This window comes from Rhamphochromis sp. 'chilingali' (assembly GCF_963969265.1).
Source record: "Rhamphochromis sp. 'chilingali' genome assembly, chromosome: 2".
NCBI lineage: Eukaryota > Metazoa > Chordata > Actinopteri > Cichliformes > Cichlidae > Rhamphochromis > Rhamphochromis sp. 'chilingali'.
Genome location: NC_137930.1, coordinates 29,486,477 through 29,512,350, shown reverse-complemented (window position 1 = coordinate 29,512,350; position 25,874 = coordinate 29,486,477). Strand labels below are relative to the sequence as shown.

General features: G+C 41.5%; 1 protein-coding gene across 2 annotated transcripts in view; it reads right to left on the bottom strand.

The window, feature by feature from the left end:
* LOC308391928 (poly [ADP-ribose] polymerase tankyrase-1-like) overlaps positions 1-25,874 on the bottom strand; it is a 112,324-nt gene that overhangs the window by 80,990 nt on the left and 5,460 nt on the right. Inside the window, exons 3-4 of one of the 2 annotated variants that reach the window (XM_080874728.1) lie at positions 24,621-24,729; positions 16,388-16,483 (exon numbers count right to left, since the gene is read on the bottom strand). In XM_080874728.1, coding sequence (XP_080730854.1) covers positions 16,388-16,483; positions 24,621-24,729 — 205 coding nt within the window. The remainder of the gene's footprint in view (positions 1-16,387; positions 16,484-24,620; positions 24,730-25,874) is intronic. The other variant, XM_080874729.1, reaches the window with a different exon arrangement.

Sequence of the window (25,874 nt, the reverse complement as noted above, 5' to 3'; positions counted from 1 at the left end):
CTATGACAAGTTTTTTTTTTCCTGACCAAAAGAAACTTCAAAATTATTTGATTCTCCATTTGTTCAATCCAAGAAGGCCTTGGAGTCTTTGCATTGTATCAGAACCAAGCCTCAGCCACACTGGCTTAAAGTATAATAATAATGTAGGAATATGTAGAGCTGGATGATATGGACCCGAAATCATATTTCTATACTTTCTGGCTGAATGGTCAAACACAAACTTAACTGCTGGTTTCTCACTAAGGGGCCAATGGACTCTTCAGGAAACTTTAGACAATTTTGCAGATTTCATTCAGATGTTGGATGATTTCACTGGGTTAAACGTTTTCACTCAGTTGGGGACATTTCAGTTTCTTTAAATTGCAATTTCATGAGACACAATACAATTGCAGTTGACAGCATTGGACATACTGTCAGGAGCTAAGAAACATGGTGATGTAAACAGTAGAAAGCCACGTCTCTTAAAAGTACATGGCAGCACAACTTAGGTTTAAAAAGTTATATCTGCGCAAACAACCACACCTCTGGAACAATGTCCTTTGGACTGGTTAGACCGAAGTTGAAAACCAAAACACAACTTACACCAACTGTCAAGCACGTTGGTGTAGGAGGTGATGATTTGTGCTTGTTTTGCACCCACAGGACCTGTGTATCTATCAAGAACTCTTCTGGACACCAAAGTATTATAGAGTCAAATCTATCTGGCCATCTATCTGATAGCTAAAGCTCAGCCCAAATTAGGTCATGAAACAGGACAATGATCACAAGCACACCTGCAAATATAACAGACCAATTCTTTTCTATTTCAATCAGTCGTTGTTGATCAATGGTCACGAGAATTTGAACAATTAAGATTAAAGAACTGACCTCTCAGACCATTCTTCCTTCAGTTAGCTGGTTTCAGTCATTATGCAAATGCACTGTTTATAAGATTGGGGAAACCTGCAGTCAGCTGAGACTGAAGACGTCACTTGGATGAGTGACGAAATGTTTTTCCCACAAAACGCTACGTCCAAATGAACAGAATCAACTTTTGGAGATTTACTTACCTGGATGATTGAGCATGCATCAAGACATTACTTCAGGTTATGATTGCCAAAGGTGGTTCTAGAAGCTACGGAATCATGTTGTGTAGTATGTAGTTCTTTGAAAACTTTCTTTTTCAGGACTCTGTACTGCCATGGATAGGAAGTCACTATCAAAACATAATTTAGCAGTTAGCAAACATAAAGCGTATGGTGTATTTAGAGCTGCTTTGCCTGTCTTCCCTCAGCTCTTTGCAACAACTCACCACAGTTTTGTCACATCAACGAGACTACTTAAAAAATTGTTATTTTTACCTCAAACTACACAGCGGTTACTTGGCTACAAATGCCTCAATTACTTACTGTGTGACTTTTGTACTATAAAGAGTTGGTATGACCTGACGAGTTCAAATTGACAGTGATAGACCAGCAATTTGAGTTTGAAAAGAGCAATTTCTTCTTGTTGCCATCTTGCTTCCACAACTGAACAGACTTGGTCGACTGTTGCTACACATGCAATGGTTACGTTCTGTTTTATTGCACAGTTCAAACAGTACTGTGTCTCTTTCAACACTACAGGAGAACTTTGTGGATCAGAGATGAATAGGGAGAGGTAAAGTAGGGGCGGGGTTGTGCTCGTAGAGAGTGCAGTGACAGATGATGCAAACACTGGTACAGCTTTACCGAAGGAAGACTTAATGTCACTCAACATCAAACTATTTCTATAAAAAGGTAAAGTATCGATATATCTTGCGAATATGATATGACAATAAAAATCCGGTCTTGAACTCGTTCAGGGGAAAAAGTTAAGTTCATGTTAGCTTGAGTCCTCAGATTCAACTTCAACTGCGAGCCCAACTTTAAATACTCAAGTTACTAAAGTAAGACTGATGCTTTGTTTATCTGACTTGGTAAAATCAAGCTGAAAAATATTCAAAATCGCTTCAGAGAACTTGCTGTGGAGAAACTGGGTCATGGCTCAAGTAAAAGTAATACGATTCATCGCAGAAAGATAATGGAAAAAAATGAGGCACATTTATCAATTTACTTTCGTTGGCCACTTTGAAATGTTTTCTTCTGGTCTCTGCCAGTAAATGGATTTAATAAAAATAAACTTCAAGTTCAGGCCTCTTATTCAAAGGCTGTCTAACCAACTCCTGTTCCTCCTGAATCTTTACTCCTGTCTACTGGCAGCAGTGCAGTAAAGTAAAAGGTCACATTGACATTGTCTTGGATTTTCTGACCCATACTGAGCAACAGGAAGTGCGTATGTTGCCTATTTAGACGTTTGCATCAAAGAGAAAAAAACAAAGAAATCCGTCGCTGTTATTTAAAGTCTATTCCTCCTGATCAAATCCATGAAAAGACCAAAAAGCTACATGTTTGAAGTTACAATCACACATTTTTAAAGGCATCATACTTGCTACACTAATGCTCACATTGAAATGTTCCTGCACTGATGTGACAGCAACGAGAAAGCTGTCATGTTTTATTCAGCGTGAATGTAGCTTTACCATGAAAGTCAGCAAGATGGAAACTAATGCCCACTTGTTCACATTCCTTCAGATTACCTGCAGTAATTTCATTCATTTAACACTTTAGTTTTTTCCATTACACCCACACTTAATATGTAAATATGAAACACGTCTGATCATGCCGGGCACATCCCAGACAAGGTCATGAGCGCAGAAAGGCAATTAAAAGGAGGGGATTCAATATTTTCCTATGAATAAGGAAAGAAAATAAATAAATAAAACACTTTGTAAAAACAAGGACAGCTTGTATAATCTGAAACCTAATTTTCCCCAAACTGGCTATTCTGCTGTCTGGGCACTTAACCTGAAGCACACAGCAAAGTGACAATGCAGCGTAAAAAACAGAAAGCGCACATCTGTTCTTTAACATAGGGGGGGGGAAATCATATTAGAGTTAAAATAAGAGAGGTCAAAGGAACAGGCAAGTGTGTTTTTACTTGTTCTTACTTGTGTGTGCTGACTGAGGTCCAGAGTGGAGAATTGATCTCTTGGAGGCTCAGAAGTAGTAAGTCTGTGAATACCAATCAGCGGTAATTAATAGCAGCTAATGGACTCTCTCTGTTCTCGTCTCTCTTCAGTCTCCATTTATTCCTTCCAACGTTTCTCTCTCCTTTTTATTATGCAGCCATAATGCACGCAAAGGGGAATAATTATTATTTTCTCTGTAGCTGTCCTTGCTATATGCTCCCAGACTGACATTTCAAACTTCTACATCACAAGTGGCTTTTTAAGACGTGGAAGTGTTTTGCGACAGCCTAATAAAGCACTTTTAATGAGAAAGGTTATTTAACTCCAGAGATCCAGACAAAAGTAGAGAAACAGTCTTCGTTGGAGGGGAAAAAGGACAAATCAAAAAGCACATCACTTAAAGCCCTCTGTACCCCCACATTATCACTTTTAGATGGCAGGGTTTGATGCAAAGCATATTGTGGAAACCTGAAATTACGAATCCAACCTTTCAAGTACAAATGACAAGTGGTAAATGGTAAATGGCCTGCATTTGTATAGCGCTTTTCTAGTCCATAGGACCCCAAAGACAAGACAATCTCGTTGCTCTGAAAATTCTATTTCAAAAATATACAGTTGTGAAAAATAAAACTGAGTACACCCCAAGATACAGAAGCTTGTAGAACCACCTTTACAAAGTATACATTATTTATATCACTTTCAGTTTTTTGAGATTTGTAGGCATCCATTCACACACGGCTCTCTTAAGGTCCTGGTATCCTTGTTTGGTTTTCACCAACTTTGCAAACCAGAGCCATGCTTCATGTTTTTGCTTTCCATTTGAAATCTGCCCAAACAAGTCATACCTTTTCAGCACTTTTCTGATGGTATTTTCATAAACGTTAACTTGCAAACTGAGGCTTGTTAAATCTGAGATGCATCTCTTCATTTTCTCTAAGCATTTACGATTTTACCTTGTGGTGAACTGCTATGTCCACTGTGATGTCATAAATTTTTTTCACTTGTGAATAATATTTCTACACTGTATGATTACAGATTTTAAATTGTTTAAATAGCCCTATAACCTTTGAGATTGATGGGTGGCTTGACACCAGAAAACTGCCAAAAAATATATTGTTTTGCAGAAGTTGTCACAGTTGCTGACGATTGCTTCATCCCGAGCACTTAGGTCTTCAGGTCAGAGGCTACTGGTGGTCCCACGTACTAGATTTAAAACACGTGGGGATCGGGCTTTTCAGGCACTGGCACCTAGGCTGTGGAACTCTCTGCCGTTGTCTTTACGCTGTCTAGACTCTACTGACTCCTTTAAAAAGCAGCTGAAGACATTTTTATACAAACGGGCTTTTAACTAATTTAATTAATTTTAACTTGTATGTCTGATCTTATTGTAAAGCACTTTGTGATTTTTATCTGTGAAATGTGCTATATAAATAAATTTTACTTACTTACTTACTTAATCAAACACGGCAATTGGTGAATATTAGCCTTACTGACAGTGACGTTGACGTGACGATTAACAATGGCAGAAGCTGATATTTATCAATTGTCAGATCAATTTCATATTTACTAAATTGTCAAAGATGGAATCGTAACAAGTTGAAATCTATTGTACTGTTAAACCTATTGTAACAGTAAATATTTTGACATAATCATCTGCAATTTTATTTATTTATTTACTAGCATTGGCACAAATGGGGGAATAAATATGGTACATTTTTCAGTTACCATGCTGTGTTGTTACTTCTATTAAATTTCTCAATACTAACAAATGCAATGTTTCTCATGTTCTCCTTCGCCTCAGTGGCTCAAAGTTCAACCCACATACCTGTCACTCATCTATCACCTAGCCTAAATAAAAGTATCTACAATATAAAGCTTCTCTTTTTAAATACGTGTTTTGTTTTCCTTTTTAAATCAATATTTCACTGTATGGCAAACATAAGTAAACATATTAGAACAGTTTCTTTCCTACTTCAAGACGTGAGAGCTGATCACAAAGGTGCAGAAAAAAAAAAAAATCAAAAGCATAATCCCAACAACAAAACGGAGCTAAAGCAGGATGGAAATTACCTGAACCAACTGTATGCCTTTATCAGTCTCCTTGTCGGTAAAGGATATGTCAGATAGTGAGCAAACAGCCTCACTACTGATGATTAGTTCATGTTCATGTTTTGTCAATGAGGACCTGAACTGAAGTGCTATTTGGGGAGGGCTGGTCGAGGTCTGTGATGCAGCAGCAGCTGATCTCATGGTTCACTCACATTAGAGTAAAAATAGGACTGCAGAGGTTGAGTGTGCAACACCCTCAACCTTTGGGTGACCACTTTTGATCGCAAAGCAACTGCCTCGCACCTGCTCCCAAACAATCATGGGCCATCTCAGACTGACTACAACCAAATGATCAGCAAAGGCTTGCAAATAACTGCCGTCTAATTTGGAAATTCAGACAGTTAATCATTTTAGTATCACTTGGGATGGGAGTTGAGAACCGGTTCTTGGAGAGAACCAGTTCTCAATTAGTTCCCAGTAGTTCAATTCCTTGCAATTCCTATCGATCCCACTCATCTGTTCCCTTTACACCTTTGCTACAATTAGCCAATTAGCAATTTCATTTCGTATCCCAAAGGAGAAAAATAGCTGTCTGGATATGGAAATTACTTTTATTATTATTATTGCACAAAGAGACGAGAGCACAATGACAAAGTGCAATCTCCGTCCAGAACAGATAAAACTGTAAAACTGTTTATATTCTTAAAAGGTAATTGTGAGACAATGCTTTCCACATAATTTCACAGAGACATGCAAACGTAATGTAATAAGTAGTGCAACAAATTACTTTCTCCTCGGAGTAATTTAACAACATACTGCATTACTTTTAAGAAAAGTGTTCTGTTATACTTGTAATTCATCAATTTTTTTGAGTAATGACCCCAACGCTGATCACAACAACGAGGTGACATGCACAAACATTTGAAAACACAGCATGCAATTAATTTTCTGCATGTTTTATCTTTAATATGCTTTCTTGGAGATACGGGTGACTCCCAAAGCAGAGCTAGTGAGACCCCAATGAGACTCAATAAGGACATTGATAAGGAATTGAATCAGTAAGTGATAACGATAATGGAATCAGAATCACTAAATTCTTATAAATTCCCGTCCTTAAGTATCACAAACCCAATAGATGTGATTTCTAAAATTACCCCCAACCGTTCAGATGCATCAACATCACTTTGAAGTCAGTAGCTGACTGTGAGTGGTCACTTGTGCACAAGAGCACAAGATCACTAGAGATGGTTGGAACGATTCTGATCCATGCTACCGTCTCCAATCACTACCTTCCCCAGTGTGGCGTTAAGTGTGTGGCACACTGTCACCTACGAAGGACAGGCTACTGTCAGAGATTTAAAGAGGATGAGGTGGAGTCAGCTAATTCAAGTAAAGAGGAGGAAGAGAATAAAAGACAAATGTCAGAAAAAGAAAAATGAAGAGGCCAACTGGTGTACAACCCGAGAAGGACGAGACATAACAGGGGGCACAGGGACAAAGATGACATGTCAAAGAGAAAGAGCGACACGGAGGGCTGATGTACAGATGAGAGGTGGATGGAGTACAGGCTGTACTTGCAAGCTCATTAAACAATGCAGTATCTGATGGGTAAAGAAGGAAAGCAATGGAGAGAAACTGTCCCAATCACTACTGCCTGGCCAGAAAAAGATCAATCATCAATGACAAGGAAGATGGATGTAAAGAATAAGCCTCCTGGTGATCCCAAGTTACCCACAAAGTAATGATGTGAAACGTCTCAGCGGGGGTATTTGTCAATTGCTCATTTGCAGTATGCTCAAGGAAAAGTTTGGGAGTTTGATCACATGGCTGTTGGTGGGACGATCTGGCAGGGTGGGTATCAGACCCTAACTCAGGTACTGGATAATCAACAGATCATTTTATTGGTTTTAATTGAAGAAATAATATCTGCAGTCATTCTGAATATAAGCAGAACAGCCCCCTGCTAGTCTTTTTTCTTTCTCATGACGCTAATTACTTCTGCAAGTGATCATAGGATTAAATTGGGACTAGTCAAGGTAACATGCTTATACCTTAACCAAAAGTAACAATTTCCTCTTATTTCTAGACAGTGCGCTTTTTTCAATCAATAAAGCAACTGTAGTGATTTTCTTTAAGGAGAAGGGAAATACCTCAACGGGGGCAGAAACACTGTGTATGGAGGGGAAGAAGAAAGCTGCAATAGTCCCATTTCGACTTCAACATGTCAGTTCTAACAGCAAACACTATCTTAAAAAAGCCTAATATGGGCTAGGCTGATGTATTTTACTGAATATATTTTAAAGCAACTTTTTTGTCTTTGTCTGAAAAGTTAATTACAAGTCAACACACAAATGAACTGAAGTAGAAAAGTCAGTCCCTTTTCTAGTGAGCGCAGAGTAGATCTAAAGTAGCTTATTGGAGAGGTACTGAAAACACTTGAGTTATTTTTATAATGAAGACAGGTAGAGTAACAGTAAAGCCAAAAGGTTTTAATGATCTTGGGAACTTGTGGACAAGCGATGGTAAAATGAAGCGTGAGATGGACAGGCAGAAAGGTGCAGCATCAGCAGTAATGTAAGCACTGCGCTGGGCCGTTGCGGAGCTTTTGATTTACAAAGTCAATCTACGTTCCAACCCTCACATATGGTCATGAGCTCTGGGTAGAGACTAGAAGAATGAGCTCTGTGGCCTGCCTCAGCCTTAGAGATCGGGTGAAGAGGTTGGCTCCTTTGTATTAAAAGGAGTTCAGCTGGTTTAACCCTCTGGGGTCCAGGGTATAATTGGCCGTTTTTGACTACTTTTGATTTTACCTCTATATTTCACCTTTAAAATATGTTTTTCTTACCTTTTTTGGTATTATTATTTTCAGCACAACCTCAAATATCTGAAATTTGAGTTATTTTTTCATTTTGGTATACTATATTAGCACAGTTGATCTAAATTCAGACAAAAAATTCAAAATCCGAGTAGAAAAAAGTTATATTTTTTACTGTAAAACCCACAAACATGTTTAACGAATCATTTTCATAACTTGAAATGCAAATAGAAATTGTACATTTCTAAAAATTATGCACAAGTTTTGCAAACAACAAAGTTATATGGTACTATTTAACTAAAAATGCAGCCAAGGCCTCAGGTGTTTTTTATATAACCATTTAAATCTATTTACTGAACAATCAGGTAGAATAGCCTTTATTGTCATTGTACAGAGTACAACGAAATTGGAGTGCCACTCCCTTGGTGCAAGATAAATAATAAATATAAATGTAAAATATAAAAAGTACAATAAAATAATCGCAAGTACTCAAACAATAGTAAGTACGATATATACAGGATAGCAGCATTAATATAATGACAGTATGAATAGCAGCATAATATAATGGCAGTGACGGTATGGTATAGCTAAGCAGGTTCAATTGTTTTTGTGCTTATTTACTACGGTGGTAGCTCTGGGAAAGAAGCCATCCCTGAATCTGTTTGTCCTGGTTTTATGTGACCTGTACCGTCGGCCTGACGGTAATAGTTCAAACAGTTGGTTGCTGGGGTGAGAGTGGTCCTTAATGATATTGCCAGCTCTGCTGAGGTACCGAGAGTTTGCAGTGACCTCCAGGCTGGGCAGAGAGCAGCCAGTGATCTTCTGGGCTGTGTTGATGACCCTCTGCAGTACTTTCCTGTCCGCAGCTGAGCACCCTGCATACCATGTTGTTATGCCGTACGTTAGGATGCTCTCTATGGTGGCTCTGTAAAATGTCACCAGCAGCCTCTCCTCCAGGTTGTTCCTCCTGAGCACTCTCAGAAAGTGGAGACGCTGCTGGGCCTTTTTTTACCACCGCCGTGGTATTTGCAGTCCAGGAGAGGTCATCAGAGATCTGCACGCCCAGAAACCTCATGGAGTGTACCCTCTCCACACAGCTCCCGTGGATGTAGAGTGGGGCCGGGTCTGCTCTGCCCTTCCTGAAGTCCAAGATAAGTTCTTTAGTTTTCGTGGTGTTCAGTTGGAGTTTGTTAACTGAACACCACTCAGTCAGTCTGTTGACCTCATCTCTGTAGTCCGACTCATCCCCCCTTGAGATGAGTCCAACCACTGTGGTGTCATCCGCGAACTTTATGATGGTGTTTGAGAGATGGGTAGGGGAGCAGTCGGATGTGTAGAGCGTAAACAGGAGGGGACTCAAAACACATCCTTGTGGAGACCCGGTGCTGAGTGTGATGGTGCTGGACAGGTGGGGGCCGAGTCTGACAGACTGTGGTCTATTTGTCAGGAAGTCCTTGATCCAGAGGCAGATGGGGGTGGAGAGTCCCAGGTGAGACAGTTTCTGGACCAGGATCTCCGGGATGATATGATTGAATGCTGAGCTGAAGTCCAGAAAGAGCATTCTCACATAGCTTCCTCGGTGCTCCAGGTGACTCAGCGCAGTGTGGAGCGCTATGGTGATGGCGTCCTCGGTGGATCGATTTGTCCTGTAGGCAAATTGGTGGGGGTCCAGAGTGGGAGGCAGACCGGCCCTGATGTGCTGACAGACCAATCTCTCAAAGCACTTCATCACTACAGGCGTAAGTGCAACAGGCCTGTAGTCATTTGGGCTGGCCACAGCTGACTTCTTGGCGATGGGGATGATGGTGGAGGTTTTGAGGCAGGGCGGGACGGTGTTTGATGACAAGGAAAGGTTGAATATTTTAGTGAAGACTCCGGTCAGTTCGTCAGCACATGCTCTGAGAACCTTTCCATGTATTCCATCAGGACCTGCCGCCTTCCTGGGATTCACTGACCTTAGAACACACCTCACTTGATGCTCCCTGAGTGTTAGTGTGCCAGTGCTGGGGGCGGGTGGAAGTGGTGTGGCAGCTGAGGGCTTGGTCGTCTCAAAGCGGGCGAAGAAACGGTTTAGATCCTCAGCCAGCGAGGCATCAGTCCTAGATGTCGCCTGGTTATTGCTTCTGTGGTTGGTAATGTGATTGATCCCCTGCCACATTTTTCTGGGGTCGTTGTCAGCAAAGTGATCTTCAATCCTCCTCCTATAGGCAGCCTTAGCTTTCCTGATGCCTCTACTCAGGTCTGCCCTGGCCGCCCTATACGCAGCCCTGTCCCCTGACTTGAAGGCAGTGTTGCGGCTTTTTAGGAGGGATTGCACTTCACTATTCATCCAGGGTTTTTGATTTGGAAACACCCTGACCCTTTTGTTGATGGTGACACTGTCAACACAGTTCCTGATGTACGAGAGTACAGTGTCCGTGTACTCCTGGAGGTTGTGGCTGGAGAATAAATCCCATACAGTTGTTGAGAAGCAGTCCTGCAGTTGAGAGAGGGCTCCTTCAGGCCAGGTTTTTATTGTCTTTGTCTGGGGCTTTGTTTTTCTCAGCAGGGGGGTGTAGGTGGGGGTGAAGGACATGCAGAGGTGGTCAGATCCAGCCAGGTGGGGGAGGGGTGTCGCTCTGAAAGCATGCCTGATGTTTGAATAGACATGGTCCAAAGTGTGCTCTCCTCTCGTAGCAAAGTCCACAAACTGGACAAATTTAGGAAGCACAGTCTTTAGGCACGCTTTGTTAAAGTCGCCGGCGACAATAAAAACCCCATCGGGGTGGGCAAGCTGTTGTTTGTTTATGGTGTTGAGCAAGAGGCTGAGAGCCATGCCAACGTTAGCATCCGGCGGTATATAAACAGCTATCACAATAACTACTGTAAACTCCCTCGGGATGTAAAAAGGTCTGCACGAGACTGCCAGAACCTCCAAATCAGGAGAACAGTGCGTGTGAATGATCCTGCTGTTACAACACCACTCGTTATGCACGTAAACACATAGCCCCCCTCCTCTGCTTTTACCTGAGTTGCTGTTTGGTTGGTGTTCTGCATCAAAGAAGAAGGCACACAAATGATTTGTGCCAGTCCAAAAAAATGTAGTTTGTGTTCAGTATAAGACAAAGGAGAACACCACAGGCCTAAACCCTGCAGGTCTGACAGCAGGAGGTGCATCAGTCCAGTTTTCCATGTGGGAACAGCTTTTACACTGGAATCTGCCTTTGACGGCTTTTTTAGAGCAAATATGAAATTCAGCAGTCTAACTGACCGCACTTTCGACCCAAGTTGAAATGGAGACTCTGACGTGCTGCATCTCATAGATGTGTCGTCTTAAATTGGTCATGTGATTTTGACGCGCCGGCGCGTCCAGCAACCCCAGAGGGTTAAGCTAGAGTGCCTCCTTTGGAGATTGTTCACACTCAGAGGAGACTTCAGGGTAGAACCAGAACCTGCTAGAAGGATTATATATATCATCTAGCTTGGGGCCCACCTCAGGATCCTCCAGAATAAGAGGAAACTTTGCTGAGGACATGTGGAATACCCTGCTTAGGCTGGGATCACCATGACAGGATCTTGAATAACCAGAGGGAGGATTTAAATGCTAAAACCTCATGTTTTAGCATTCACCACATCCTGTTATTTGACACCTGTGATACACAGTCCACCGTGAATCATCAAAGGTTCATCCTGGTTAATCTTGAAGTCCACAGCTCACTTTCAAAAGGATTTCAACGTGAAATACTCTGTCCATCAGAACTTGTGCATAATTGATTTAATAGGCTGCCCAAAAGTCACATTCTCATTCACCTTGTGGTAGAGAGCAGTGCCTCAAGGTTGTACTAAAAATTACTTTGCTTGATCATAAAATGCTAATCCATCTGGTGTTTCTCAGGATGTCTCAAAATGACGCAGGACTTTGAATCAGGCCTAACAAGTCAGCCGAACCAAGCAACAAACACAGTTTAAAACCAACTTCAGGAGCCACTGACCATTTAGCAACAGGCTAATCTCACAGCAAACCTGTGCGCACTCTCCCTTGTAACCTGATAAGGAATGTAATTAACTTGCTACTCTCTAAGCTTTCATACTACAAAAGCATCTTAGAGTAATGAGGACAGATTTACCTCCAGCTTTTTTCTTTCCTTTGAAGAATTTACATTTCTATCAGAACTAATTCCTTATTTCTGTGCAACTGATACTGTTAAAGCAGATTCTGACAGGCTGTGCATACCAATCAGAGCATGCTTTAACAGATGAAACATGTCATGTGGTCGAGCACAAGAGTCTAACACAACTGAACTTCTGCAACCAACAAGAAGCACAACACCAGGGCTTTATTCATCAAATACTTGTCAGAAACGTAGGAAGTGAAGCTGTCCATGTGAGTCTACCCCCTAGTGTGATGTGAGTAGTTGTGTCTGATGCTTGCAACAGACTGAAACAGCAATCTGCAGATTTCCCTGGCTGTGTGTGTGTAAAAAGAGCATCTGGGGAGCGCCTGAGTAAATTAACAGAACAAAAAGCTGGCAGTCCACACGGGTCTGTCTTGTTGTGATGTTCATCCTGATCAGGAAACCAAACTGCGAGATGAACTTCACAAAAGATAAACAAAAAAAACCCCAAAACTAATTCGCAGATGTCATCTGACAGAGTTGCTTTTTAAAATTACAACACAGTGTGAGGGGTTTGAACCCACATTAAAATAAATATATCAACAGAATTTTTTTGCCTTTCCGTTTCACATCCCCAGCTAACAGGGGACAGACTTTCCTAAGAGCACCCTATTGGATGTGGCAGAGCAGTATAGCTAATTTATGGGTCAATATAAACTTCCATCACTGCAGACTGAAAGCTGTGCTGGCCTGCGGCAGAGAAGTGGAATAGAGCAGAACCTTTAAATCTAAGACACACAATACATAGGACGAGGGAAAAAGGTCCATACCGTCACGTAGAGCACGGCACAGGCTACAAATAAAAAACACAAGTACATACGTTCACAATAACGCTCCCTGCTCATTTTTTTCCTGCAGCCTTTACCAAACCCAGACCATATATTCAATACTAAAACTGTCAGTCAGTGCATCCCATTAAACGCATCACTTCCTACAGTAATTACAACAGCGCAATCCTTCCAGAATGGCGTGACGTGCAGAGACAATGTAACGGGATGATAGCGTGGGTAATTAGTGTCTACTATTAAAAACATAATTCACGGTACAAACAAGATGTGGTGATTTGTTTGAGCCGAGCCACAAACAAAACCACCGCAGGATGAAGGGAACTCGCAGTGGCGTGGAGACTCAGACTGCCGGTGATCAACTATTTTCACCGGTAGCTATATTTTTTCGCCTGAATGCGTCAGCAGATTATTTTTGAAAATGACACATTTTCAAACTGACAGGTTTAGCTGTCCTTGTAAATACTTTACTATTGACTTTTTCACAGAAATGTCACAACACACATCTGCCTCTCCTGAAAAGAGTCACAAGCAGTCCATCATCATTTATGTTTTCAGCTCTATGCTAGATCTGTATCTGTTTAGCAACTTCCTAATTGGAGTTTTACCTTCCGATATGTCATGTCACACAAATATCTAATCAGACAATCATGGCAGGAACTTCATGTATTTAGCCATGTAGACATGGTCAAGACGACCTGCTTCACTTTCAACCAAGCATCCGACTGGAGCAGAACATGACATGGTTGTTGGTGCCACATTGGCTGGTATGAGTATTTCTCTGAGTCTACTGATCTACTGGGATTTTCCCACACAACCATCCCCATGGTTTACAGAGAATGGTCCAAAAAAGAAAAAATATCTAATGGGTGGCATTTGTCTAGTTGAAAATATCTTTTTGATACCAGAGCTGAATGGCCAGACTGCTTTCAGCTTTAAGCTAAAAAAAGATTGGAAAAAGAAAAGTTGCATGGTCTGTTGAGGCTTAGTTTCGGCTGCCCCTTTTGGACGATAGGGTCAGAATTTGCTATAAACAACAGCATGGATCCTTCCTGCTTGGAGGTTTAGTATGCTGGTGTTGGTGCAATGCTGTGGTAGTTTCTTGGCACACTTAAGGCCCCTTAGTACCAACTAATCATTATTCAATATGCCACAGCCTAATTGAGTATTGCTGTGAAGTGTACCCATGTCCTGATGGCTGCTTCCAGCCAGATAACGCATCATGCCACAAAGCTTAAATCATCTCAAACTCATTTCCTAAAACATGATTATAAGTTCACTGAGTCAAATGAGAAAGTAAGTTAAAAATAAATCATGGGTATTACTGTTCTGCGTCTATTTCAGGTGGCTCTCCATTGAGTTTTTTGTCAGCTCCAGGTGTTGCTCTGTCAGGAGGCGTGCAGCGTTTTTTGTTCGTGCTCCAGTTTTTGCCTTGCACAGATGTTCTGATTTTGGTGGAATACTGTCCTGTTCCATCGACACATTGGATGCAGACCGAGTGTCCTCAAACAGTAAGTTGAATCAGTGTATGCGATAAAAAAGGAATTTGATGATGGGCAATTGGTGTCGATTAAACCTCAAGCATCGCGATAACTCTGGCAAATTAACTTTGAGCAGTTTCTGTTTGCAGTTCTTCCAGTTATCACATGGAAGCGTAAATCACACTTGAGCCTAAAAAAATTAAATTAAATTAAAATGTGTTCAGACTTGACTGAGTTATGACTTTGGGCAGAAGTAGCTTAAATGCCTTAATTACCTTCATGAGCCCCGTGTCACAGCCACTGCTGCAACTGCTGACTGTGCTGACTGTGCTGGCGAACGGGCCAAATCAGCATGTATAACCACACAATAACGACATTCATGTTGCTTGTAAATACCACATGCAAGATCTTTGCTTGACATCCCTTGTTCTAAGCAACTCACATCCTTGTTATTCTAATTAAAGGAGTTCACAGAGAAGAACATTTAAAAAAAAACAAAAAACCTTTTCCTGTGAGCTTCTGTGCGAGTGCGCAGTGTAAGCTGCACTACTATACTCCCAATTTGGAAGCAGGTCTCAGTCGGTTAGTTGTTTACATTATTAGCCTCCTCGAGTCATTACATAAAGTATAAGCACACTTAATTAAGTCTGCAATGTTCGGTAAACATTTTCTATCAAATATACTGTGGAGCGCCTTGTTTTGACACCGCACTGCTCCTCGCTGTAGTATCTCCAGGTTCATCTCATTTACCAGCGAGGACCAGCACGGTGATGAAATTCAGCGTAAACACAGAAGCGGGTGCTGATTTAGAGTCAACATCAATACCCAGAGAGAGCGAAAGTAAGAGAATATAAAAGTCTACTTACTTAAGACTACAGCGAACCAAAACATTCGGATCCATACGAACCCACAGTCTTTCAACCTTTGCGATCTGAGTGATCGCTGTGAAACAAGCGCTCTGATCGTCAAAATAACACATATGCAATGCCAACAAGTGATGATAATGAAAGGAAAGATGTAAAAAAAAAAAAAAGAAAAAGAAAAAAATTGAGATAAAATAATAAAAAGGGGGTTTTAACTATTTATTAAAAATATATATTTTTCAAAAGCTCCTCATTAAAAAGCTGTAACTATGTCCCAGTGGTTCCTCTACCACTGAATAGGTGTAATGAGTCCTGCTGCTTTTATGAGCTTATAACAATGAAAGAACCAATAATTAGCTTGAGTTTCACAGCAAAGTTTTTTTTGGTCACTAATGCGCTGCAAGCTTTTTTCCCCCCTTCTTTTGCTTGGAGGACGTCAAAACCTGTTTCTACTGCCTTACCGTAAGGAAATGATTTAATACATAAAAAAGGGAAAAGTCAAAACGATTTGAATGTTAGCTATTAGTTTCTTGTGATTTCAGTCTAAAAATCTAAATCTCACATCAAGCCGTGTAGGAAATGATGATTAGGGTGTTGCAGCGGCTAATACATGTGGACCTGCAGTGCAAAGTTCTTATCAATTTGCTGCTGTTCATGATATAATTCTGTGAATAAAGGCAAGGAAAGAAGGAAAAATAAAGGACTACAGAGAGAAAGGCAAGCGAGCAAAAAAAAAAATTCAACACAATTCAACAATGGTTTATTGAGTGACTGATCGATGAGTGCAGCTTCAGCCAAAAAGACTCAACGGAGAAAATAAAAAAGAGAGAACAAAAAAGACAGCAGAGACACGACCTCGCTAACCACAAACTCCAGCCTTGGAGAGAAGCAAAACAAAGAAAATGGGATGTAGTAACCAATGGGTGTGCAGTCCACACTGAACACAAGAGCAGCGCAGCCTTGTAAAATGAGAGCGTGACAGATAAGGCAGAAAAAAGGTGATGCTGCCTGAAACCTTGGGAGAGAGAGGAAATGAAAGTTGTGGGCACACTTAGCGTGAAGACAGGAGTAGAAGAGCGCTGGGAAGGTACACAAGAAACTATGAGCAGTACACACAAGCAGCCTGCACAAGAACACACACCGTGACAGAAAGAAACACATATTTGCTGTTCTGAGTGTACGCAGCGTTTAAAGGACAGACAGGAAACTGACCTGTGAGCACGGCCTTGGCGGAGGGTTCAGCCAGGTCCAGGGCGGACTTGCCGTCCGTGTTGCGGATGTTGGGGTCGGCTCCATGCTGCAGTAACACTGTACAACAACAGGGCAGACAGAGACAGTAGCTAAGCTCCTGGACTGACACACAAACTCCCCGACACACACTTCCTCCCAGTCCACCTCCTGCTCCTCCCGCTGCTACTGTTGAACCACATCCTTCTCCATACACTGCTCGTCCTGGACCTCCTCCTTTCTCTACCACTTGATCCTCAGCTATCCCTCCCGTTCCACCTCCCGCGGTTGTGTCTCCTGGCAGTGCTCCTGCCAGTCCCGTTTCACATTTCTCTCCTCCTTCTCCAGCTGCTCCTCCTCTGTTGCTAGTGCTGCTCCCTCGGCTGCCCCTGGCTGCCCCTGCCCTGCGACCCATGCTGCTGATGTAAACAGACATGCCACAACAAAAGCAAGCAAAAGCTACACTACAACACACCGCCAGAGAGAAACAGCGGACTTAACAGCTACGTGACCGGCCGCAAAACACATCACACTTCCAAGAATGAGGAAGGGAAGGCTGTGATTAAGCTGAGAATATAAGTTTAAAAAATGAAATGAAAGGGAAGAGAAGAGAGGCTACGGCTAATTGAGGCAGCAGCAGCAACAGCGACGAGGCGGGCAGGCAGTGCGAGTGGAGAGACTCTTGCCTCTCCAACTGACTGAGCGATGCAGCGGAGAACAAGATGAGAGAGGAGAGGCGAAGAGAGGAGGGGACATGAGAGACGAGGAGAGGGAACCATGGGATGGGGGGGGGCTTAGAGTTGGAGTGGATGGGAGAGGTAGAGGACGAAAAGAGGGGAGGAAGAGCAAAACAAAACAAGAGAGCTGGAAATGTGGGGAAAGGAAAGGAAAGGAACAAAGCAAGGTGAGGCTAGAGGCATGAGACTACCGAACAGGTATGAGCTGAATAACAAACTGCTTGCGCTTTTTAAATGAGCCATTTTGAGGGTGCTAATGTCAATACTCTTACTGACTTCCTTTCCACAACACTTCCCACTATTGTGAGTGTTGAGCAGTTCCCAGCGCACATGCCCTTTGTACACTTGTGTACACTTGAAACCACCCAGCTTACAGCCGACACAGAAGAAGAGGAGAGAAGCAGGCATCTTGGTACATACGTGCACGTGCTCTCTCTCTCTTTCGGCCCCGGCACTGACGCAGACCTTATTCACCCACTCACCCCTCAACAAAAACATGATTTAACTCTGCGTCAATCCCAATCCAACAGTGAGAGTATAAAGATGTGCCCATACTCTGCCAGAGAGAGAAACGACAGTCTGATGCACAACCATACAGCAACGCAATCTCACATTCACAGCCTGAAATGCTCATGCATCTTGCAATACGGTCTGTGCTGCTTGTAATTCATTCACAACTGTCAGCATCTAATTTTGAGTTCAGTCTCCAGAGGACGTAGTTGTGCTGTAACACCTGCAAAAGCCCACTCTGAACGACCCAAATCCTTTTTTTAAATGCTAGATTAGTTGTCAGGACAATGTTACATTTGCAACAGTTACGAATGCCTCCGATACCTGTGACCATTCAGCAAACAACTTTTACAAAAAATGAGCACAGAGATATCTCCTTCTCAGCCCGTCTCAACTAAAGTGGTTTTAAGATGTGTAAATGTAAGTAATGCAAGTGGGAGGTTCTACTTAAAACACTTGCTATTTAGCTTCCAAGACGATAATAGGGTAATGCCATTTTGCAATCATTCTCTTGTCATTTTGTGCTATAAATCCAGTGTACTCCGTTCCCTTCAAGTGTGGCACCTTCATCCCTCCCTAAAGGTCTCGCCCCCTACAAAGCTGTTTGCAGGTTCAAAACAGCTTGAGTCAAAAACAGAAAGGTCAAACCAATTCAGCTGTTTGAAAACCTTTGGGTCCAAGGAGTCGGATGACGAACAAGAAATACGATGCATGATTAACCCAAAGCCAAGAAGCAGTCCTGTTTAATGATTTTGGTGTCAATATTAGTTAATCTAATGATTCAGAGTTTTGCTATAATCCAGCAGCCTTTTGTTGCACAGAGTTCTCTTGGAAACACTTCACAGTGAAAGCCTTTCTTTAAGAAAATCTTTTGCTTTTATCTGCTCAAAATGCACATCATACAGTAAAGATAAGGAGGTCTTTCTTCTGCTCCGTCACGGCGGGCCACACAGTGATAACTGGGAAGTTGAACAATATGATCTGAATAAATGCATGGAGCACCAAATTACGTGAGGACTGTTGTTCTGAAAATATTAATTAAGAGGGAGGAGAAAAAAAAAAAATAAACTGCAATTTCTAAGTCATTTATCTAGACAAAAATACCAATTATTTTCTCAAAAACAAGAATTGTTCAAATAGATAAAAGTAAAAAACAGTCTCTTTAAAGATGCCACTTCAGTGGAATTGTGACGGCAACGTTCGCTTTTTTGACATTTCCTAAACTAAATGATTTTCTATTACCTTCAAATAATAGAAAAATAAATTGACATCAGCCTTAGCTGGATGGTTAAGAGACATTTTAACCAGAAAAGCTGTCTCCACCCATCAGGCTCCATGGATTCCATAAAATAAAATGCATGGATAAGGATCCTCACAACTCCATGCATGCATGGATACAATCACATTGTTTTTATCAAATAGATCATTGTGGTTCATTAATGCAGCACCCAGAGGTGGATGGCCCTGTAGTGGTTTATACTCATGGTGTTGTGGTTAACACATTCAGCTAACACATGAACAAGTCCCATTTCGAGACCGGGAAGAGACACAAATCCCTGGGAGATTTCCGTCAGGAAGGGCATGAGGCGTAAGAAAAACCTGTGCCAAATCAAACATGCGGCTCCATCCGCCGTGGCGTCCCCTCGCGAACAAAGAAGTAGTGGAAAGAATAAAAATAATCCACATACGGAACTGTCATTGGAATCACTGGAAGCTATCGTCTTCAGCATGGCTGCCTCAGGATCTGAAATATCCTCATGTCAATGTGATTTTCTCTTAACCTTGAACCTGAAAATATGCAAGTCGAGTAATGAGAGATTAATTTCTTACTTCTTACTTACAGCGTCCATCACGCTGAGCTGAATTTACAGTCAAATCAGAGCTGCTAAATCTTTAGCCTGGCAGGATGACAGGCTACTAAAACGCTGTCCAACAAGCAAGAAAGCAAGACCATGTGATTTTTGTTTACATGCCTCGGTTTGGTTGTAACTTTGCAGTTTGGGCTGCAAACCAAATCTTCTCTGTCCCTTTTCTGGTCCACATCTGACAATATAGATGCAGTTTTACTGCATGTGGTGGGCTGGTGGGTTTATCCAAAAACATGTTCTGGTCTTGACTTGTAACAGTTCAAAAAGGAACCTCTGTGCATAATCATTTGGTAAGCTTATATAAAACTAATCCCTGTAAATTAAAAGCTCAGGCTTCAGGCATCTCTCTTGATTTACAATATATTTTCAAGTCCTGTGCCAAAACTGACATCAGATCAGGACATATTTCCTCATACGGTAATCTCATGCAGTGCCAAAGTATAAAAGCCCTGGGTTCTGTTTATGGAAGCCAGGCAAGGGGCAACGAATGAGAACTTTTGGGGAAGAAGACCTTTGATAAGTACAGAACACAGAGGTCATTTCAAAATTGTGACTTGTTCAAAACATACTTGATTAGAGTCTTGGAACAAGAATGTGGAGCTAGAAATGAGCATAATTGTTTTTATTCAAAGACATGGAGTAAAAAGCGCTTGAAGCAAAGGTTATGTCGCTTTGATAACAAAATTTAATCTAAATTACCTTTGCAGCTTTATTAGATCTATGAAAGCACTGTTTAAAAATATATTTAAAATTAACAGACATCAGATCATCTGTATTTTAATTTGAATTCTTACTATGAAATCTTGCAGAAAATCTATTCAGCTTTGCAAATTGTGCAGTCAGGGACACACACATCCAGGAGAAGAATGGTGAGTGGAAATGCGGATTGCATTTTTCCTTTGTGCCAAAGGCAAGAGAAAGAAATGCTTTTGAGGATGGCAGCCAGATTTTTAAATTACCTCACCACTTGATTATGTGACCTGGAAATATTTGCCTTCTGAACTGGCAGCAAACAACATATTTATCAGGTTCTTGGTTCAAAACAATTATTAGGCCGTGTTTTCTCAAAATGAAGGCACTAATATTTACTAAAGCGCCTTTCGGTGCACTGTATAACAGTGTATAAGGACACAAACAACTAAGGCTGCTTGTGTCCTTGAAATAATCCCCAAAAAGTCTGCATAGCATTAAGCCTGATCTAAACAGATTTAGCCTGTAAACATTTTCCAACTGCTGTCTTAAAAGCTTGCTTACTTGCTTCATGAGGTTTTCTTGTATATATACACTATGTCAGAGTCAGAAAACTCTGACTGTACAAACTTTATAAATCTATCATTTCACCCTGAAGAATAAAATCTGAGAAGTGATTATTGGTATAGCAAGTGTGCCAAACTTTTCATATTAGGCTGCAAGTTTCAGTTGCTGTTGCAAATGAGCAAATGGCATGTTCAATCAAATTCAAACAACATATTGCTTAAAAAAAAAACATATTTGCATTTTGCTTGAATAGCATATTACAAAATATTCTCTGTTTAGCTCCATCTACTACAGCAGGAGTCGGCAACCTGCGGCTCTTTAGTCCTTATAGTGCGGCTCCACGCAGTTTGGGAAAATAAATTAGAAGTATTTAGCTGCAGTGTATTTTATTTATGTTAGTTCTTTTTTTTAACTTGTAATTCTAAATTGGAAGATTATTGTAATTTTGAAATATAAAAATAAAATTATATTTTATTATTTTTTCATCGCTCAAAATAAGCGTCACACTTGCGGAAGCCGGTGTACCGGGCGAAATGCCGTGCATTTATCGAGACTTTCAACCCCAGGTAGGCCAGTTATGGATCTTCGGATCCACATTATGTCGGCAGCTGTTCTCCACCGTGAACTTTGTTAAAAACAAACACCGCTCACGCCTCACAGACGACAGCTTACAGTCCTGCGTAAAGATGAAAGTGACTTTTACAGCCCCAATTTGCAGACGCTGTGCGCAGAGGTTCAGGAGCAGAAGTCCCATTGTAAACATATCACGGCAGACCCGACGATGTTTGCGTGAACACGCTTTTCAGCATCTCTTTATTGACCACTTTTCACACACGGTTGCTGACGCATACAGCCGGCTGTAGCTTTTCAGCTCACAGCCAACACATACCAACAACAGCATAGACGGCACAGACGTTAAGGCGGCGAGGCGTGATTGCGGGTGCCGCTCAGGTGCGTCCTCCTCCCCTGCAGCGGCGCTGCAGACCACGCCCCCCCACACACATTAACCAGGTAAAATACATATTTAGGCAGAAGTTTGCAAATATCTATTTTTCATTTTTCAGCAGCATAGTGCTTTTTTTCGAATTATTTTTTAAAAGTCATGTCAAGGCTCCAAAAGCCCAAAGGCGACATAAGGGTGGCGGCTCACAACAGTTTATGTTTGCTGGATCATTTTGGTTCAGCTGGGTGTCTTTCCTTTTGTTATATTTCTTTAAGAGTTCAAAATGTGCTAATTACATAAATAAAATGTAATTTTCTCTGTAGCACTTCATGGATTTCATAAGCAACACACCTTAGTTGTTCACACAAAGCATAAAGGTAAAAAACAATATATACAGTGTTATCTTTATTTTAGATGTCAAAAACTATTTGCGGCTCCCAGTGTTTTCTTTTGCATGGAAACCGGGTCCAAATGGCTCTTTGGGTCTTAAAGGTTGCAGACCCCGGCTACTCTCACTGCGATATTTGATCGAATGCAAACAACGTCAAATTTGATTAAGTACAGTACGGGGACAAACAAAAAATTGTGTAGTAAAGACGGGCACTTAAACACATCTCTAGAAAGCAACGTGGGAGGAGGTCAAGGTTATAAGACAGTCACTGAAAAAGAGAGGGTCACACAGCTGGTACTGTCAGCTGTTTTAGGACCTTAAATCAAACAGTCTAAACAAACTGTTGTACAGACCCTAAAGCGAAACGGATGTTGGGGAACCCTAAACCGGGTGCTGTGGACACTCAAAACTGGCTGTTACAGAAACCCTAAACCAGCTGTTACAAAGATGCAACACCGACAAAGAATCTTTTGGCTGTTATAAATGCACATATCAATTCATCAACAAATAGCAAATATTAGCCAATACATCAGTGCGGCTCTGTAAAGACCTTAAATGAGCCATTGTAAAACAAAGCCAGCTGCTATAAAGAGCTACCACAGAGAATTTCACTTGCAACTGATGCTGTGCTTAAAATGTCATGTCAATATAATTAAACAATAAAACACAAAGTGTGTCGTTCATAAATTCATTAAAAGTCCGACTGCAGGATGCCAAACTGAACCTGGAAATGTGAAGTCTTTATTTCCTGGTATGATTCAGCTTGAAATTTCTGAATTCATCTCATTTCTAAAGTTTTTCAGAAAGTTTTAAAATCAAGTACTGCTTAGACTGAAAACCAACACTAAACATGACTGAGTGAAGAGAAAGTCAACAGCAGATTTAACCCTTTTTACCTCAATTTCAGTCTCATTCATAATTATTGATAAATCGATAAAACCTCTGAGAGCAGAGTGAAGTTGGTTCTCAGGGATCATCACAGCACCACAAAGCCCATTGCTGCTATGCAGTCTCTCAGAGCCCTGGCATCCTGCAGAAACTATGAAAAAAAGAAAAAAGACTGGCACAACTTTTCCTCCTTGTTGCTCTCAGCACTCCAGGCGAGGTGTCACTGAGTGTTCATGCAGTCATTTGTTCTTAGTCCTCATCCTGAGCAATACTTTTCCACAAACATCATAAAGATTACAGCTCAGATTGTTTTCATGTTTGTGGCCAATCGTGTTTACCTCTGATTATACTCGGGGATCAGTAACACAGCTCGTCTATTTTTCTGTGGAATTGAATCTTCATTTGTAAATCCACCCAGAAAGCCTTTTTGGAATCCATCGCTCACCTGTCTCATGGAATGGCTGCAACTCAATTTCATCTGAGATGCGTGTGAGACAAACGTTACCCCAGGATACAAGTTGGCTTTTTTATTTTTGTTTAAGACTGTCTGTGACACTTGGTTACATGTAATCTCTACACACAGCTGGTTAAATCACACAAATCTCCCGGTGCAGATATGCTGCGAGAGCATCCATAATAAATGATTACAAGCACCCGTGAGGCTAGAACCTGCAAGTTTCACCATAGTTAAGACTCTGCCTACCCACAACAAAAGGGCAGGGAACTAAAAATCAATGAATCAATAAATAAATGCAATGTTGTTTTCTTCAAAACCATCGCGCAGCCTACTCAGACTCTATTTTTGCTCAGCAAGTCGCTGTTATCGGTCAGCCCGGTATAGACCGTCTTGAAAGGTACTTTCCTTTCTGCTGCTGACAGGCAGACAACGAGTCGTGATGACAGAGACGGCCAAACAGAGGTCGTTGTGGACTGAAGGGATCAAACACTTTAGTATCGCTTTGCACCATCTCAACAGGAATGTGAACTCACAAGTAAGACGAAAAAAAATCAATGCTCCTTTTGTCCCCTGTGTGGGGTGGGGTGGGTGGGGGACTAACAATAGGCAGTAACACAGTTTACAGATTAGTTGCTGCTTTAAGCTAACTGGGAAATAAAAGCATAGCAGTATAGAGCATGGGCTGGGGTCGTTAAAGTTTCTAATATAATGTCTATATAATGATTACACATTTCAAACTCCAGCTTGTGAGCTGCTGCACAAACACACCTCTTCAATTCAAACTTTAATTTTTAGGAAAAAAAATTTCCCAAAGCATTATCAACGAAGATGAGAAAATATATTTAAATGACTGTAAAAAATAAACATTGGCTTTTACTGCACCCAAAGGAGCAATGCAGCAAACTAGAATACTATTATGGCAACCAGTTCGAGCACTGACTGTTTTCTGTTTTGCTTCTGTTCACACGACCGGTTAATTCAATCTTACTGGGCCAACAGACACAAGAAAAATAGCAATACCGAGACCTTCAAATGCCACTAAACACATTTTTGAATGTACTGATGGTTGCTGTGCAATGCATACTTTTTGAGTGAGAGTCATTAATGCAAACCCCTTTGTACAGGTCATGGCCTGGCATTTTTACCATGTGTGTTTTGTGTGCTCACCTATGCAGACGTCTATCTTGCCCTTGATGGCGGCTTCGTGCAGCGGAGTGTAGTTCCAGTTGTCTCGAGCGTTTGGGTCAGCCCCCTGACACAGCAGCAAGGACACCACCTACGATAAAAAGGTTGTGGCATATGGGTGTTCAGATCGTTCTTTTTTTTTTTTAACTTTATAACATGTAATAATTGCATGTGTGACACAGACAGAGCAACAGTTTGAAAATAAAAAGTCAAACTACAAACTGCTTTGCTTTGAAGTTTGAGTTGTTTTTTTCCTGCAAAACAAATGTGAAAATCTAACAACATACTCTTAAAATTAATGTTGTATTGGTGACAACATCGCACAACCACACCTAATCTGGCTGTACAGCACTTTTGCAGCAACAGCAAAACACGCAAGGTTACAAAAATCGAGGAGCGCACGACTGACCGAAACGTCACCAAAGCGCGGCTTGCAGCAGTGGATGTGATGTGTCAACAGAGGTGGGACTGAAAGAGATTGAGAGAATGTGTTCACACTTTTGTCGTACGAGCATAATGGCCACAGAACACTTTACCTTTGCACTGCTGACAAGCAGTGCAAAGCAGAATGCTGAACATCCATCCATCCATCTTCATCCGTTTTATCCGAGGCCGGGTCGCGGGGGCAGCAGCCTAAGCAAAGAGGCCCAGACCTCCCTCTCCCCAGCCACCTCCTCCAGCTTATCCGGGGGAATACCAAGGCGTTCCCAGGCCAGCCGAGAGATATAATCTCTCCAGCCTGTCCTGGGTCTGCCCCGGGGACATGCCTGGAAAACCTCACCCAGAATGCTGAACAATGAAGACAAATAGATGGTCCAAGACTGCAGCTCCTCTAATGGCCTAAAGTAATCGCTCAGATTCTAGTTCTACATATCCACATTTTTTAGCAGAAGTAAGCATGTTTGCATGTTGCTAATCTGCAATCTAGCCGCAGCTATCATTAACCCTCTCTCTCTCTGATTTTTTAAACAGCCAGATAATTACGTTTCGAAAGATTTCATAAATCAGTAGGTGATGTCACAGAGGCTACATCAATCTTTTTTTATAATTGCTACACTTTAAAAAAACAATAAAAGATAGGAATGCCAAGGCCTCCACCTCTGACCACCACTCAATCCAAAGGCAAGCAAAGCAAGAAGGGAGTGGGAGACTGACAGAGTGAACTCTGAGGTCATTCAGATGCTGTAACGGTCAGCTGTGGTAATGAGAGAGGTGAGCGTGGAAGTGGAACTGCTG